General features: G+C 40.8%; 1 protein-coding gene across 1 annotated transcript in view; it reads left to right on the top strand.

The window, feature by feature from the left end:
- Positions 1–860: 860 nt before the first annotated feature.
- Positions 861–15,885, top strand: part of gys2 (glycogen synthase 2) — a 232,173-nt gene continuing 217,148 nt past the window's right edge. Inside the window, exons 1-2 of the mRNA XM_037696271.1 lie at positions 861–1,080; positions 11,971–12,152. Of these exons, the coding sequence (XP_037552199.1) occupies positions 957–1,080; positions 11,971–12,152 (306 nt within the window). The 5' untranslated portion in view covers positions 861–956. The remainder of the gene's footprint in view (positions 1,081–11,970; positions 12,153–15,885) is intronic.

The following is a 15,885-nucleotide window of genomic DNA, read 5'->3' as shown; positions in this document are numbered from 1 at the left end:
CTCTCTTGTAAATGAGTACTCGAGGCTCAATGGGATTAACCTGTCTAAATAAAGGTTGTATGAATGTTAGACTGATTGGTAACTCTAAATTTTTCCTAGATGAGTGAGAGAGTGAATGGTTGTTTGTCTTGTTTGTCGCTATGTGTCCCTGTGATGGACTGAGACCTGTCCAGGGTGTACCCTGCCCTTCGCACAGTGACTGCTGGGCCATGTGACCCCCATGACCTGAAAAGGAAGAAGCATATAGAGATGATGGATGGCTGGATGGATGGATGGGTGGATGAATGGATGGATGGATGGTTTAATGAAACTAAATAATCACTGGTTGTGGTTGTATCTTTACAAGTAATAAACTCAACATAATTCAACATGGCCACCACCGCTAAGAGACCTAAGAAAACCCAAAATTGACTATAACTGTGACCATTTTACAGATATTGACCTAAAATTTTGTGTTGTAGTTGCCTTGTCATCTCCAACACATACTCTGAAAGCTAACAGATTTCATGAGATCGAGCATAATGCTGTTAATAAGTTTTGATCAAAATAGCTCTAACTGCATATTTTCTCATTATAAGATCATCTTAGTTTGAAACACGGGCATGAAGGATGGTGGGCTATATGCATTCCTTCAAGAAATATTAGTACTTTCATTGTGGACGGCTCTGTCCCTGTTCTTCACCTGGGTGAATCTCTGCAGGCAGATCTGCCCTCCTTCTGCTCTTTAAACAGTTATAGGAGCCATGCAAATCTTTCCTCCTGATGTCTGTGCGTGAGAATTCAAGCTAAACTTCCCCTCCTGCTGGTCGCAGGTCACCTCAGTAGGCGGAGTGGATGATGCCCTTTACTTCTGTCCTTCAGTCTCCTGTTTCACTGAACCCAGGACTTCACCTACAGACCAGTCTCTCTCTTCATAGGAGGTGCTTTCTTCTTGCTGAACTTCAAGAAGCAGAAGGATGCCATTGTCTCGTTCCCTGTCCATGACATCCCTGAGCGGGCTGCTGCCAGCCTGGGAGGAGGACGAGCTGCCTGTGGAAGACCTGCTACTCTTTGAAGTTGCCTGGGAAGTCACCAACAAAGGTCAGGCAGACCACAAACCTACACATTCTGATTCATGACACAGACATTACTCACTATGCATAATCCCTGTGCATTTCTTTTTAAACAGAAGTCTACATGCACCTCAAAACGTTGTATATACAGTGTTGGGTTCATTCACATACTTTTAAACTTCTGCTGAAGCTGGGACATGACAGTAAAAACAGCAGGCAAACTAATTGAGAAATGAAAGACCACAATATGCCAAGTTGTGCTCATGAAATGTTAAAGCTCCTTGCCTGTTTTTAACAGTTTGCGTAAATCTAAATCTTTGCTCTTCAAAGAGTAAATATTGCAATCCGGTAAGCGTGGAGTCTGCTCCCTGTGTGGAGTTAAATATTAAGCTGTAGATAAGTTAGAAAGATGGCAGCTGCAGGCCTCTAATTTTCAGGTACATCACCCTGTCTTAGATGAGCTTCACTTGTAAGATGATCTCAGTTTAAAATATAGTTTGCATGGTTTGACTAAAACAGTTGTATTCCATTATTTCTTGTTAGAAGACAGTCTTAGTTTAACAATCTGACATAAAAGGTGGCAGGAGATATATATTCCTTCAATGAATGATAGAACTGTATATATATATATATATATATACTGTATATACTGTATATATATATATATGTTTTTTTTTAAACTGTGGAATTCATTCAACCTTTATTTCTACTAGTTAGTCTCATTGCGCCTCAAGGACTCATTTACAAGAGAGACCTGTTCTTAGCAAAGAATGATGACAACAGTAAACAATCATAAAAGAAGGCATATAAATTGAAAAAAAGGAAAAGGAAAAAATATATACTTAAAAATGAAACAAAACAGCTACATTATAAAGTGATATAAAATACTAAAAACAGATACACACATACACATATCACACATATCAAAAAGTGTGAGGGTTGTAGAAGAAAAAATAAAATGTGGAACATGTACTGATGAGGTATGCAGCAGGAGGAGAGAGGCCGAGGAAAACAGGAAGAGAAGCAGGACCAGGATGGAGTTTGAAAGAAACCTTGGGGACAGAAGGACACAAAGAAAAAAATCTGTTATTAGAAAAACATCATTCACATTTCTACAACTGAAAATGACAGAAGTTATGGAGTTTTTCATTCAACCTTTATTTAGACAGGTTAATCCTACTGAGCCTTGGGGACTCATTTACAAGAGAGACCTGATTATAACAAAGAATTATGACAACAGTGAATAACAAAGACAACAATAGACAGTCATGAAATAGGCATAGGTATACAAATTTGTTTCTCTCTTTTTTATTTTTTTTACAAATCAAAACAATCAAAACAAAATGGCAAGCAAAAGGACAATCATGAGGAACAGTAGCAAGAAACAGCTAGATTATAAGGCAATTTAGAAAACTAAAAACAGGAACATGTCTGCATTGATTTTTGCCATGAACTTAGCAGTTGTTTGAAGCCACTTAGAGAGGTCAAGGTCGAGAGCTTCAGATCCTTTTTGCAAAGTGTTCCAGGAAACAGGAGCGGAGTAGGAGAAGGTCCTTTGGCCTAGTTCAGTCCTCACAGAGGGAACACTGCAGGTAATAATGTCCTGAGATCACACGCTGTAGCATTCTCTCACACAGAGACATGTAGGAGGACATGTATGAAGGCAGCAGACCAAGAAGTGATCTAAATATGAAAATGTACCAGTGAGAGAGTCTGTGTGAAGTTAATGATGTCCAGTTAACCAGTGAATACAGGGTGCAATGGTTGTTATGGTACTTACACCCAATTATGAATCTTAGTGCACCATGATAGACAGCATCCAACATCTGCAGGGTGCTTGTAGGAGCGTTCATGTAAATAATGTCACCATAGTCAATGCAGGTAAGGAAAGTCATAGTTGCAAGGCATTTCCTAGCATTCAGAATTAGACAGGATCTATTTCTGAAAAAGAAACACAATTTAACTTTCATTTCTTTACCAAGTTTTTGACGTGGGGCTTAAAAGAGAGACGCTAATCGACCAAGATACCCAAGTATTTGTAGGATTTGACTAACTCAATAGGAACACCCTTCAAATATAAATTTGAGGGAAGGACTGCTGGAACCAACTTCCTGTTTGAAAATAGCATCCCTTTGGTTTTGTTGGCATTTAGTACAAGTTTGAAATTAAACAAATCTGACTGGATGATGGCAAAAGCTGGAAAACCGTAGCAACAGTTTTAGCTCGACGGTAAACAACTGTGTCATCAGCATAGAACTGTAAGGATGCAACAGGGATGATCTGACCTACATTACCTATGTAGATTGTGAAGACGGTGGGTCCTAAGACTGAGCCTTGTGGTACACCATTGTCAACAGTTAGATAACTGGAAGAAGTATCATTATGTTGAACACATTGCCTCACTGTACCATGTGGAATATCATGAGGTCATTTGTGAAGGACTGATATTATGAGCGCCACACACAGGAAATGTTGGAAAGTCTCACAATGAGCCATTGGTTGTCAGAATCAGGTGTGGCTTCATTAGCTCTTAGTTCAGTTTTTAGGTTGTGGCGCCATTGTGTCTTAGTCAAAGTCGAAACCAACCATTTTCAACAGGATGGTTGGAAATAGAATAAATGGAGGAAAGATAAACCCATGTTTGGGTTCAAATTTTCAATGTCTTTATTCACAAACATGAATCACCACAGTTAATGAGAAGGTGGTGACCAACTGATCACAACCTACAATAATTCTCAGTCGGGTCATCTGCACAGTTTTTTTCAACCTTTATTTAAACAGATAAATCACATTGAGCCTCAAAGACTCATTTACAAGTGAGACCTGTTTGGACAGACAAAAACAGCAGTTAACTGGACACATGTAGGAGTTGGAGGTGAAAAAAAAATCCTATCAGACTTTTTTTTTCTTGCCTGAGGAAAAAAAACCCTCTAATATAAAAAAAACCCACCTCGCACAAACAGCACATAGTGATGTAGACATTTTGCAAACGGAAACAAGAGCGGTCAACAATGCTTATAGATGCTCTCGAGGTCACTGTAAGAGTTCTGATAAGATAATCAGTCTACAGGTCCTTCTCAAAAAATTAGTATATTGTGATAAAGGTCATTATTTTACATAATGTAATGATAAAAATGAAACTTTCATATATTTCAGATTCATTGCACACCAACTGAAATATTTCAGGTCTTTAATTGTTTTAATACTGATGATTGTGGCATACAGCTCATGAAAACCCAAAATGCCTGTCCCAAAAAATTAGCATATTTCATCACACCAATGAAAGACAAGTGTTTTTAATACAAAAAACGCCAACCTTCAAATAATCATGTTCAGTTATGCACTCAATACTTGGTCGGGAATCCTTTTGCATGAATGACTGCTTCAGTGCGGCGTGGCATGGAGGCAATCAGCCTGTGGCACTGCTGAGGTGTTATGGAGGCCCAGGATGCTTCGATAGCGGCCTTAAGCTCATCCAGAGTGTTGGGTCTTGCGTCTCTCAACTTTCTCTTCACAATATCCCACAGGTTCTCTATGGGGTTCAGGTCAGGAGAGTTGGCAGGCCAATTGAGCACAGTAATACCATGGTCAGTAAACCATTTACCAGTGGTTATGGCACTGTGAGCAGGTGCCAGGTCGTGCTGAAAAATGAAATCTTCATCTCCATAAAGCTTTTCAGCAGATGGAAGCATGAAGTGCTCCAAAATCTCCTGATAGCTAGCTGCATTGACCATGCCCTTGATAAAACACAGTGGACCAACACCAGCAGCTGACATGGCACCCCAGACCATCACTGACTGGGGGTGCTTCACACTGGACTTCTGGCATTTTGGCATTTCCTTCTCCCCAGTCTTCCTCCAGACTCTGGCACCTTGATTTCCGAATGACATGCAAAATTTGCTTTCATCCGAAAAAAGTACTTTGGACCACTGAGCAACAGTCCAGTGCTGCTTCTCTGTAGCCCAGGTCAGGCGCTTCTGCCGCTGTTTCTGGTTCAAAAGTGGCTTGACCTGGGGAATGCTGCGGCACCTCTAGCCCATTTCCTGCACACGCCTGTGCACGGTGGCTCTGGATGTTTCTACTCCAGACTCAGTCCACTGCTTCCGCAGGTCCCCCAAGGTCTGGAATCGGCCCTTCTCCACAATCCTCCTCAAGGTCCGGTCACCTCTTCTCGTTGTGCAGCGTTTTCTGCCACACCTTTCCCTTCCCACAGACTTCCCACTGAGGTGCCTTGATACAGCACTCTGGGAACAGCCTATTCGTTCAGCAATTTCTTTCTGTGTCTTACCCTCTTGCTTGAGGGTGTCAATGATGGCCTTCTGGACAGCAGTCAGGTCGGCAGTCTTACCCATGATTGCGGTTTTGAGTAATGAACAAGGCTGGGAGTTTTTAAAAGCCTCAGGAATCTTTTGCAGGTGCTTAGAGTTATGTCGTTGATTCAGATGGTTAGGTTAATAGCATGTTTAGAGAACCTTTTCATGATATGCTAATTGTTTGGGACAGGCATTTTGGGTTTTCATGAGCTGTATGCCATAATCATCAGTATTAAAACAATTAAAGACCTGAAATACTTCAGCTGGTGTGCAATGAATCTGAAATATATGAAAGTTTCATTTTTATCATTACATTATGGAAAATAATGACCTTTATCACAATATGCTAATTTTTTGAGAAGGACCTGTGTATACGACTCCAGAAACCAACTATCCATCCATCCATTTTCTTTACCCGTTTATTCCATTTTGGTTCATGGGGGTCACCGGTGCCCATGTCCAGCAATCACTGTACGAGGGGCGAGGTACACCCTGGACGGGTCGCAAGTCCATCACAGGGACACATAGAGACAAACGAGACAAACAACCATTCACTCTCTCACTCACACCTAGGGACAATTTAGAGTTACCAATCAGCCTAGCATGCATGTTTTTGGTCTGTGGGAGGAAACCGGAGTACCCGGAGAAAACCCACGCATGCACGGAGAGAACATGCAAACTCCACCCAGAAAGGCCCCTGGACCGGGGTTTGAACCAAGGACCTGCTCGCTGAGAGGCAGCAGCTCTACCAGTTGCGCCACCGTGCTGCCTAGAAACGAACTAATCACCATCAAACTGGTTGACCCACTATGTCAGTGTGCTGCTTAGAATCAGAACCAGAATAAACTTTATTATCATTGCACCGAGATACGAGAACATGTACGTACAGCCGTCCGAAAGATAGACGATGTGCACAAAGCTGCTGCTAATTAGCGCGGCCCTCTTATTTTTATTCAGAATAATATTTTTGCTTAGATGAGAAAATAAAATATGAGGAGAGACTGTATTAAAAAAAATCTCTCACACCGTGTCCTAGACAGGGCACGATTTGAGGCATCAAAAAAACCTCCCACAGCAAAGCAACATAAATAGATGTGATACATGTACATATAAACCAGTGAAAATTTGAATTTGATGGGAAAGTTGTAGCATAGTCCAGAGCCCCCCTCTCAGCCATTGTCCAGATAAGAGGTGTTATTTATCATCAGCTCAGCTGAGATTCTGTCACATGTCCACGGCCTTGGCGAAAGGAGGGGTGAGGAAACAGACAGAGCGTCTTTGTTTTTCCTAAACATGCCAGGAGGAGTTGACATAATCCACTTTCAAGGCCACAGTTTGGGTCAGGCAGAATTCATGAATTGCTGTTTCTGCCTTTTTTTGAAGTCTTGCTGGTACAATTCTCTGATGATGACTCCAAACACCTGAATTGATTCCTTATGCTGAAAGTTGAGCTCACATCTTCTCCAAGATTATTCCCAACCATTCGTGGGTGCTGCTAGAGAGTTCACAGTCCTGATAACAGCTGCTCCATCTCTGACGCAGCTTCACATAATTCAGTCTGAGTGCTGCCAAGCTTCAACACATCCACACGAATTTGTATGTATGTTTTATCTAAAATCCACAAACAAGGTGTACCTTTAAGACCAATTGTTAAAATGATTAACTGTCACAAAGTTTCCAAATATCTGGCGTCTGTACTCATCCCTTTAGTTGGCAGCTCCGAACACCACATACAGAACACCATGGACTTTGTGGACAAGGTGAGGGATGTCATCATGGAGACTGATGAAACAATGGTCTCTTTTGATGTCACATCACTCTTTACGTGCATTCCTGTTGATGCAGTAGAGGTGGTCAGTTTAAGATTAAAATCAGACACCACTCTGAGCAGCAGGACCACGCTTTCCACAGAACAACTGTGTCAACTCTTGAAACTGTGCCTGCAGTCAACTTAATTCACATATGGGGAGCAATATTATAGGCAGAAACATGGATGTGCTATGGGGTCTCCAGTTTCTCCTATTGTGGCCAACCTGTACATGGAGGAGGTAGAAAAGAGAGCCTTGACGTCCTTTTCAGGGACACAACCAAGTCAGTGGTTCAGGTATGTTGATGACACCTGGGTTAAAATTAAATCTCAGGAAGTCCAACATTTTACTGACCACATCAACTCTGTGGATAAATACATCAAGTTCACACGAGAAAATGTAAAAAATGGCAGGTTGGCTTTCTTGGACTGTGAGGTCTCAGTCTCTGATAGAGGACATTAGCAAACTGAGGTGTACCACAAACCCACCCACACAGACCAGTATTTGCAGTTTGACTCCCATCACCTTTTGGCGCACAAGTTAGGAGTCATCAGGACTCTGTACCACAGAGCAGACAGCGTCCCCACTAACTCAGGAGCCAGGCAGAAGGAGAAATCCCACACAAGACAGGCTCTAGAGCAATGTGGATATCCTAATGGGGCCTTCCTGAAAGCAGAGAAGAAACCCAAACAGGACTCCAGTCAGCCATCAGATGAAAAGGAGGAAACCAGACCCAGACTAGTGGTCATTCCGTATGTTGAGGGAGTATCAGAGAAACTGAGATGTTTATTTTCTAAACACAATGTCCCAGTGGCTTTTAAACCCCAAAATACATTACGGCAAAGACTGATCCATCCCAAAGATCCAGTCCCCCGGCACAAACAGAGTAATGTTGTATATGCTGTTCAGTGTCAGGAGGGCTGTGATCAGTCTTACATCGGGGAAACTAAACAGCCACTGGCCAAAAGGATGGCCCAGCACAGAAGATCATCATCATCAGGCCAGGGTTCTGCAGTCTACACTCATCTCCAGGCCATCGGTCACTCTTTCAGGGATGAAGATGTTCACATCCTGGATAGAGAGGAACGATGGTTTGAGAGAGGAGTAAAGGAGGCCATCTTTGTGAAAATAAATCATCCATCGTTAAACAGGGGTGGAGGCCTCCGGGTTCAACTGTCCCCCTCTTACAATGCTGTGATTGCTAGTATCACGCAGCCCTCTGTGAATAGTAAACAGCCATCAGTGTGCTAATGATCCAATGTTAGGCTGATAGTCCTTCTTGATCATGTGAACAGCTGGTTTTGGTTGTCAGCAGCAAAACTGGTTGATCCACTCTGAGAAGGTGCTATTTATAAGACTGAGCTGAATACAGCACCTCAGACTGAGGAAGTCTTTCGGATGAAAGACGAAACATTGCTACATTTTTTGTTGTTTTGCCTTGCTTTGTTTTTTGAATATCCAGAGGACCAGATTTAACTTTTTTGGATATCAAATCCAATAATTCTCAGTTAGGTCAAATGGACAGTTTATTTTTTATAGAGACATTTTGCACTCTATCCAGAGGGCTTCATCAGTTTGAAGAGAACAGGACGGCACCTAGAAACCATCTTAGTTCCAGCAAATTGGTTGGTCCACTTAAGAAGTTTACTGCTTTGTGGGGAAACAGTTTACTGGAACTTTGCTGTCTTGGCTGACACTCCATTGCAACATCGTGTGGGCATTGCGAGCAGTGCCACTGGACTGACAGACTGGAGTAGTGGTTCCCCATTTCAAAAGGGTGATTGGAAGATATGTTTCAATTATTCATTCAACCTTTATTTATACAGGTTAGTCTCACTGAGTCACAAAGACTCATTTAAAAGAGAGACCTGTAAATTATAGGTTCAATTATAGGGGCATCACTCCACTTAACCTCCTCAGTAAGGTCTATTTAGGGTACTGGAGAAGCTTGTCAGATCAATGGTTGAACCTTGAATTCAGGAGGAACAATGCAGGTTCTGTCCTGGTCATGGAACAGTGGACCAGCTCTTTAGCCTCACTAAGTTTCTTCAGTGGTCATGGGAGTTTGCCCAGCCAATCTGCATGTGTTTTGTGGATTCAGAGAAGGCATTCAACTGTGTTCCTCTAGGTACACTGTGGGGTGTGCTCTGTGGGTCCATTGCTCCAGGCCATTCCATCCCTATACAAGAGGTGTGAGTATTTTACCAGCAGTAAGTCACACCTTTGGAGTGTGAGTTGGACTCTGCCAGGGCTGCCCGTTGTCATCAATTCTGTTCATAACTTTCATGGACTGAATTTATCAGTGCAGCTAGGGGGTGGAGGGAGTCTGGTTCGGTAGCCTCAGAATTTCATCTCTGCTTTTTGCAGATGATATGGTCCAGTTGTTGTCATTGTGTCATGAACTTCATCTCTTACTGGAGCTCTTTGTGGCCAAATGTGAAGCAGCTAGAATGAGGATCAGAACCTCCAAATCTGAGGCCATGTTTTTCATTTGGAAAAGGGTGGATTGCCCTCTCTGATTTGACAGTGAGGTTCTGCCTCAAGCGAATGAGTTCAAGTATCTTGGAGTTTTGTTCACGAGTGAGTTAAGACTGGAGCGTGAAATTGACAGACGGATTGATGCAGCATCTGCAGTATTGGAAACTCTATGCCTGGTCTGTTATTATGAAGAGGGAACTGAGCTGTAAGGCAAAGCTCTGTGTTTTCCAGTCGGTCTATGTTCCTGTCCTCACCTATGGCTACCAACGCCTTTTAAAAAAGGTCAAACCCTTTTTAAACCGTTGCGACTTGGAGAAGGCTGTTCATGCTTTTATCAGTTCTAGGCTCAATTATTGTAATGCTCTGTATGTTGGTGTACCTCAGTCATCAATGAGTCGCCTCCAGCTTGTTCAAAATGCAGCAGCTCACCTTTTAACCAACACTCCTAGATGGGACCACATCACACTTGTTTTACTCGCACTACATTGGCTTCCTGTCCATTTTAGAATATATTTTAAACTTTTATTATTTGTTTTTAAAGCTCTGAATGGCCTTGCTCCTCCTTATATAACAGAGATGTTAAGTTTCCCCGCCCGCTCCAGGTCTCTGAGGTCAGACAGCTCCTGCTCTCTGTTCCTAGGATAAAATATAAACGCTGGGGTGACCGTGCCTTTTCTGCAGTCGCACCTCGTCTCTGGAGTAAGCTCCCACTTGAACTATGTCCGATTACTGAACTTGGCCTTTTTAAATCAAAGCTTAAGACTTTTTTATTCCAACAGGCTTTTAGTACTTAAATATGTGGTGACCTTTCTGGTTCTTTTTTGTCATTTTATTGGTTTTTGTTGCTTTTAACTTGTTGTCATTTTAATTACTGTTTTTGTTAAGCACTTTGATCACCATCACCGTGGTTGTGTAAAGCGCTATAGAAATAAATAAATGAATTAAATGAAATGGGTAGTGACCAAAAGAAGGAAATCATACATACATGTGGTCGAAATGAGTTTTCTCTGCAGGGTAGCTGGACTCTCCCTTAGAGATAGGGTGAAAAGTTCAGCTAGCTGGGAGAGACTCATAGTAGAACCACTGCTCTTCCACATTAAGAGAAGCCAGTTAATGGGGTTCAGGCATCTGGTAAGGATGCTCCAAGCATATCCCATTGGAAAGAGACCCCGGGGAAAACCCAGGGCATGTTGGTGAGACTAAGTCTCTCGGTTGGCCTGGGAAAGCCTTTGGGTACTCACAGAAGAGCTGGAAGAAGTGAGTGGGGAAAGAGATGTCTGGACCTCCCTGCTTAAGCTGCTGCCACCACAACCTGATTCTGGAACAAGTGGAAAATAATGGAATGATGGACAAACATGAAAAGAAGAACATGTACTTTGTACAACCTTTAACCTCTAACCAAAGAGTCAAAAGGACTGGATAAAAGACACACACAAACATAGAAGTGTTGCACCAGGTGTAGTTTCAATAGGAGGACAAGCAGAAAAAACTAAATGTATTTCACTAATTGTACAAACACTGAGTAGAACGTATAGACAGCAGCATGAGAAAATGTGGTCAGTTTTTCTTTATCATTTTTCTTTTTATATTTGATCCTTTTTAGCATTTTAGTTTATATCTTAGATCCTTATTAACAGTTGTTTTTTTAAACTTTATATCTTTGCTATTGTTGGATGTAACTAGGACACTGTGTACACAATTTATTCCACCTCATTTACCACATGTGATGCGAATGACAATAAAGAACCTTGACCTTGAGTTTGTTCTACAGCAGTCTAAGCCTATATAACATAAGGATAATTAAGGGATAGGTCAGGAAACCCAAGCCAACCCTATTTATAGATTTATAAAATAAGAAAGTCAGACTCAGACAAAAATAGAAAAATGTCAGACTCGCAGACAGAAACTGGAAGTCAATTCAGTTCAGTTCAGTTTGTTTATATAGCACCAAGTCACAACAAAAGTCATCTTCAATTCAGTTCAATTCAATTCAATTCAGTTCATTTATTTAGTGCCATATCACAACAAAGTTGTCTCAGGGCACTTTACTGGAACATTCACATACGTAGAAAAGCCAATTAGTAAAGTTCTCTATCTAAGGATCTTGGGGCACTGAAGTCAGTTCCACAAGAGAAGTCTGATAACTAAAAGCTCTGCCTTCCATTCTACTTTTAGAAATTATATGAACAAGTAAACCTGCAGGCTGAGGGTAAAGTGCTCTGTTATAGTTTAATAAGATCTTTAATGCATGCAACCAATAAAGTTACACATATTAAAGTAATATAATATGATGTTTTGTTTTTATTATGCTGTGTGTAGTTGGAGGAATTTATACCGTCATCCAGTCCAAGGCAAAGATCACAGTGGATGAATGGGGTGAGAACTATTACATGATGGGCCCCTACTTGGAACACAACTTCAAGACTCAGGTGGAAGGCTGTGAGCCACCCAACACTGCCGTCCAGAAGGCCATGGATGCTCTCATTCACAATGGCTGCCAGGTGTGTAGGCATTACTTAAACTTTGACATTAGCTGGAGAAGTGGTGTGTAGTTTATACACAACAAATGTAAATTAGTGTGTAAATTAGAAAAATATTTGGAGTTTTTTTTTTCCACTTCAAATGCAATGCTAATGAGAGAGAAATTAAAGTGTTTGAGTTAAGCCAGTTTCTCACAGGTCTGCTACCGATGGAGACTAGTTGGAAACTCAAAATTGTGGGAAAGTTGTGCAAATATACAATATTCTTTATTGCAGTTGGACTGAATTTGTATGCACAGCCAATTTGTAACATGTATATTAAAAATAATACATATCTGGTGACATTTATGCCACAAAATTGTGAGTTTTTGGGTAATGCACTAATTGTTGTCTGAAGTTCTAGTGAACATCATGTCACAATGATGCAACAGGTATGTGTGTCAACTAAGAAATGTTGGAGACTCAGAACAGGCTGGTGGGATTAAGAGATGATGACAGGTTGGATGTTTAAACTGAACTGAGAAGAATAATCTTTGGTGACACATTATTTTCCCTCCACTACCTTTCATGTGTGATCATCAGAGAAATAAGTTGTTTCAAGACATTATCCTGCAGGTTTGCTTATTTTGAATATTCCCATTTTTATTGTAGCGGGAAGGGTTAATAATGATTAAAAATTGGTTATGAATTTTATTTAGAAGGGGCACCACTCTCAGCTCTGAGAGAAAATCTGAAAGTCTGAAAATCAGTTCAGATGTTATTGTTTAATTAACTCGAATTACCCTTTTTACACTGCAAGTTCTTTTATATGAAGGATTCAGATTTCATAAGTAAAACACACACTCTTTAATACAATTTTGTGATGTATATTTGAATATATATGATAAAACAACTGTTGGAAATTATTTCTGACATTTGAATGAAGGCTTTGTTCACAACCGGAGTTTTATGGAAATTAACGTGATCGTAAAAATTGCTTGTTAGCAGGAATTAACAGTTAAGGGAAATTATTCTATGTGCTTAACCAAACCAAAACAAGATGCAATGTAGAACAATTGGAATTTTCAGTAGGGCAGATTAATCATGCAAACTTAACTAAAAGAAAAACGTTTTATCGTTCAATAGTTAAATTTTGGTCTGAGGTTTAAGGAAAAATAATTACTCAACTGAGTTAATACTAATTTAGTTAAAATCTAAATTCTTGGACACCAGAGTCAACTTTCAGAGTACAGATCAGCTGTTCCTACCAGGAGTCGTCTTCGAAGGCCGCCTGAAGATACCAGATGTTGGACTCTTTCTGCTCAGATGATCTTTGATGTAAAGGTGGAAATTCCTTCACATCCCTGACATCAAGGTGATGAGTTTGTTCACTGGCTCTAATGGTCAACCGGAGCATCTCCTGGAGTTCTGGACAGCTGTTGTTAACTCTGTTGATGACAACTGCAGGTGTCTGGAGCGCTGAAGAGAGTTCCATCAAACTTTGCTAAATTTGAAACTAATTTTCTTCTTGGAAGTTTTTTTTTGTAGGTTGTGTCTTAAAAGCTTACTCCTTCTCCTCCTGTCTTCTCTCGTTCAACTTCTTCTCTCAACTTCCTTCATCTTTTTTTATTCACTGCTTTTCATCTCATCTCATCTTCTAAAATTCATCTGAGAGGTCTTCCTCTCTTGTAAACAACTGACCACACCTCTGATTTGAAAGAGGGGGTCGATTTGAACTAATCAGAATGGAAGGGCTGAACTTTATCAACTAAATAAGTATTATTTTAATCTGCTCTGTTGAAAAAGTCATCAAATAAAACCATTTAAGACACTTATCAACTTTAAATGAGGTTAAAACCAATAAGGACACTTTGTTAACCTTATAAACAGCAAACAAGTTTGTAAACTTTTGGGCTACACAGGTTCTTGTCAGCTGCAGGAGAAACACACACAGCAAGTTATTTAGTTATTCACAGTAAACAATTATTTCATTATAGAAAAACATTATTACTTCTTCCAGAATTTGAATAAAAGTCTGTCAGTTTTCTACATGGAGGAAAGGGGACCTAAGTGTCAAGGCTGGAATTCCTTTGAACAGAGACAAGGCTTTCTGTTATTTACGATCGTTGAAGGATAGTTTGGTTGGAGGTTGGTACAAGGTGATACCAGGACATCCTAGGTGATCTGTGTTAACTCAAACGTCCATTTTTGTGGTTCACAGAAAGGCCGTTCCAATATTATTCAGATTTATTGGAATCGGTTGTTTTGCAAACCATAAAAGTTTCTTTTGATACATTCCAGAGTTAGAGATGCTGAGAACAAGGTTTAAACTGTCCCAGGGACTGAAACGGGGGTGGAATGTCTCAGTTGTTCAAGGGAGAGGAGTTTCCTTTTTCAGAGACATCTTTACATAACTTTATAGAATTAACAACTGTGCATTATTTTACTTTTATGGCTATGGAACTTAGCAAGAAATAAGATCAGATTGTGTCATGATCAGTGGTCTCTGCTTACCTTCCATTTGCTCACATCTCTGCCTCTTCATGTCTTTATTACATCCTCTGTCCCCTGCCACACTCACAGCATTCTTGTCTTGTCTCTGTTCCTGTCAGTCAGCCATGCCCACTTTACACGTTAGCTCATCAGCCTTGATTCTCTGTACTTGTTTTCCTCACTATTTAAGAGCTTCATTTTCACTAGTTCCCTGCCAGATTATTAAACTTTTCACGGTCCCTGATATTCAAGCCATCTTAGTGTCTTGTTTCATGCCTGAACCGCAAGCCTTGTTATTTGGATTACAGCCTCCCACCTGCTTCCTGGATTTATCACTTTGCCTGCTCCTTGCCTGATTTGGATTACTCTTTCTGCCCACGGTAACGGACCCTGCTTCTGTTAACACGTCTATGCCTCACAGCCTACGTTTTGGACTTATTTATTTGGAACTCTGACTCCTGTGAACAACCCCACTTCACCTCTTAGACCCTGCTCTCGGTGCTCCCACAAGCTACATTATAGCAGCACTCCTCTGCAGCTGCTATGCTCCACTCTGTGGTGATGATGTCATCCTGTCCTACTCCTTCAGGTGGCCACCTGTCATCAAAAAAGTCTTATTCTGTTTTATTTTTAATTTAATTTTATTATTAATTTATTCCTGTTTGCGAAGTTGGCTCTCTCCCCCTCCTGCCTGTGAGGATCTGTCACCTCAGTTGGATCCTGACTTTTCTACAGCTGAAAAAAAACCTGTTCTTGTTTCAGTCTGGCTTATTCTGAATCAAAAATTAGGTTCTTGACAGAATAATCTGGCCAAAAATATGGATTCAAAGCTGACATGAGAGTGGCTGTCTGGTGTTGTATTGTGAAATTCTTTATCAAAAGGGCTCGTGAAACGGTCGGCACATATTCAGACAAATAGGGAAAAAAATGAAAGACAGAAGCTGTCACTGCTAGGATAAATAAGTGTCATTTATTAACCTGCCACAGAAAACAGCCAAGCAAAAAAAAAACATGTACACTCTTAACACACAGATTGATATGAAATAACTTCTCACCGTGACACTGGCCGGGAAGTCGTTTTCGACCCAGGTAAAGAAGAATCCCATCAAAAATGGCGTATGGCACCAGCGCGCGGCTGATCCATCACAGGACTTCCAAAGATTAAGTTGCCTGTCACACTTCCTTTATACCATTTCCCTGACCGGATCGCGTGAGAGCAGTGCAAAACAAGTTTTATGGTTACCAGAACAACGGATCTAATTAAACCATCATCAAAGCGATG

The sequence above is a fragment of the Nematolebias whitei genome, chromosome 22 (assembly GCF_014905685.2).
Source record: "Nematolebias whitei isolate Nwh7 chromosome 22, NemWhi1, whole genome shotgun sequence".
In the NCBI taxonomy this organism is placed as follows: domain Eukaryota; kingdom Metazoa; phylum Chordata; class Actinopteri; order Cyprinodontiformes; family Rivulidae; genus Nematolebias; species Nematolebias whitei.
The sequence above is the reverse complement of the archived record's forward strand: the minus strand, read 5'-3'. Positions and strand labels throughout refer to the sequence as shown.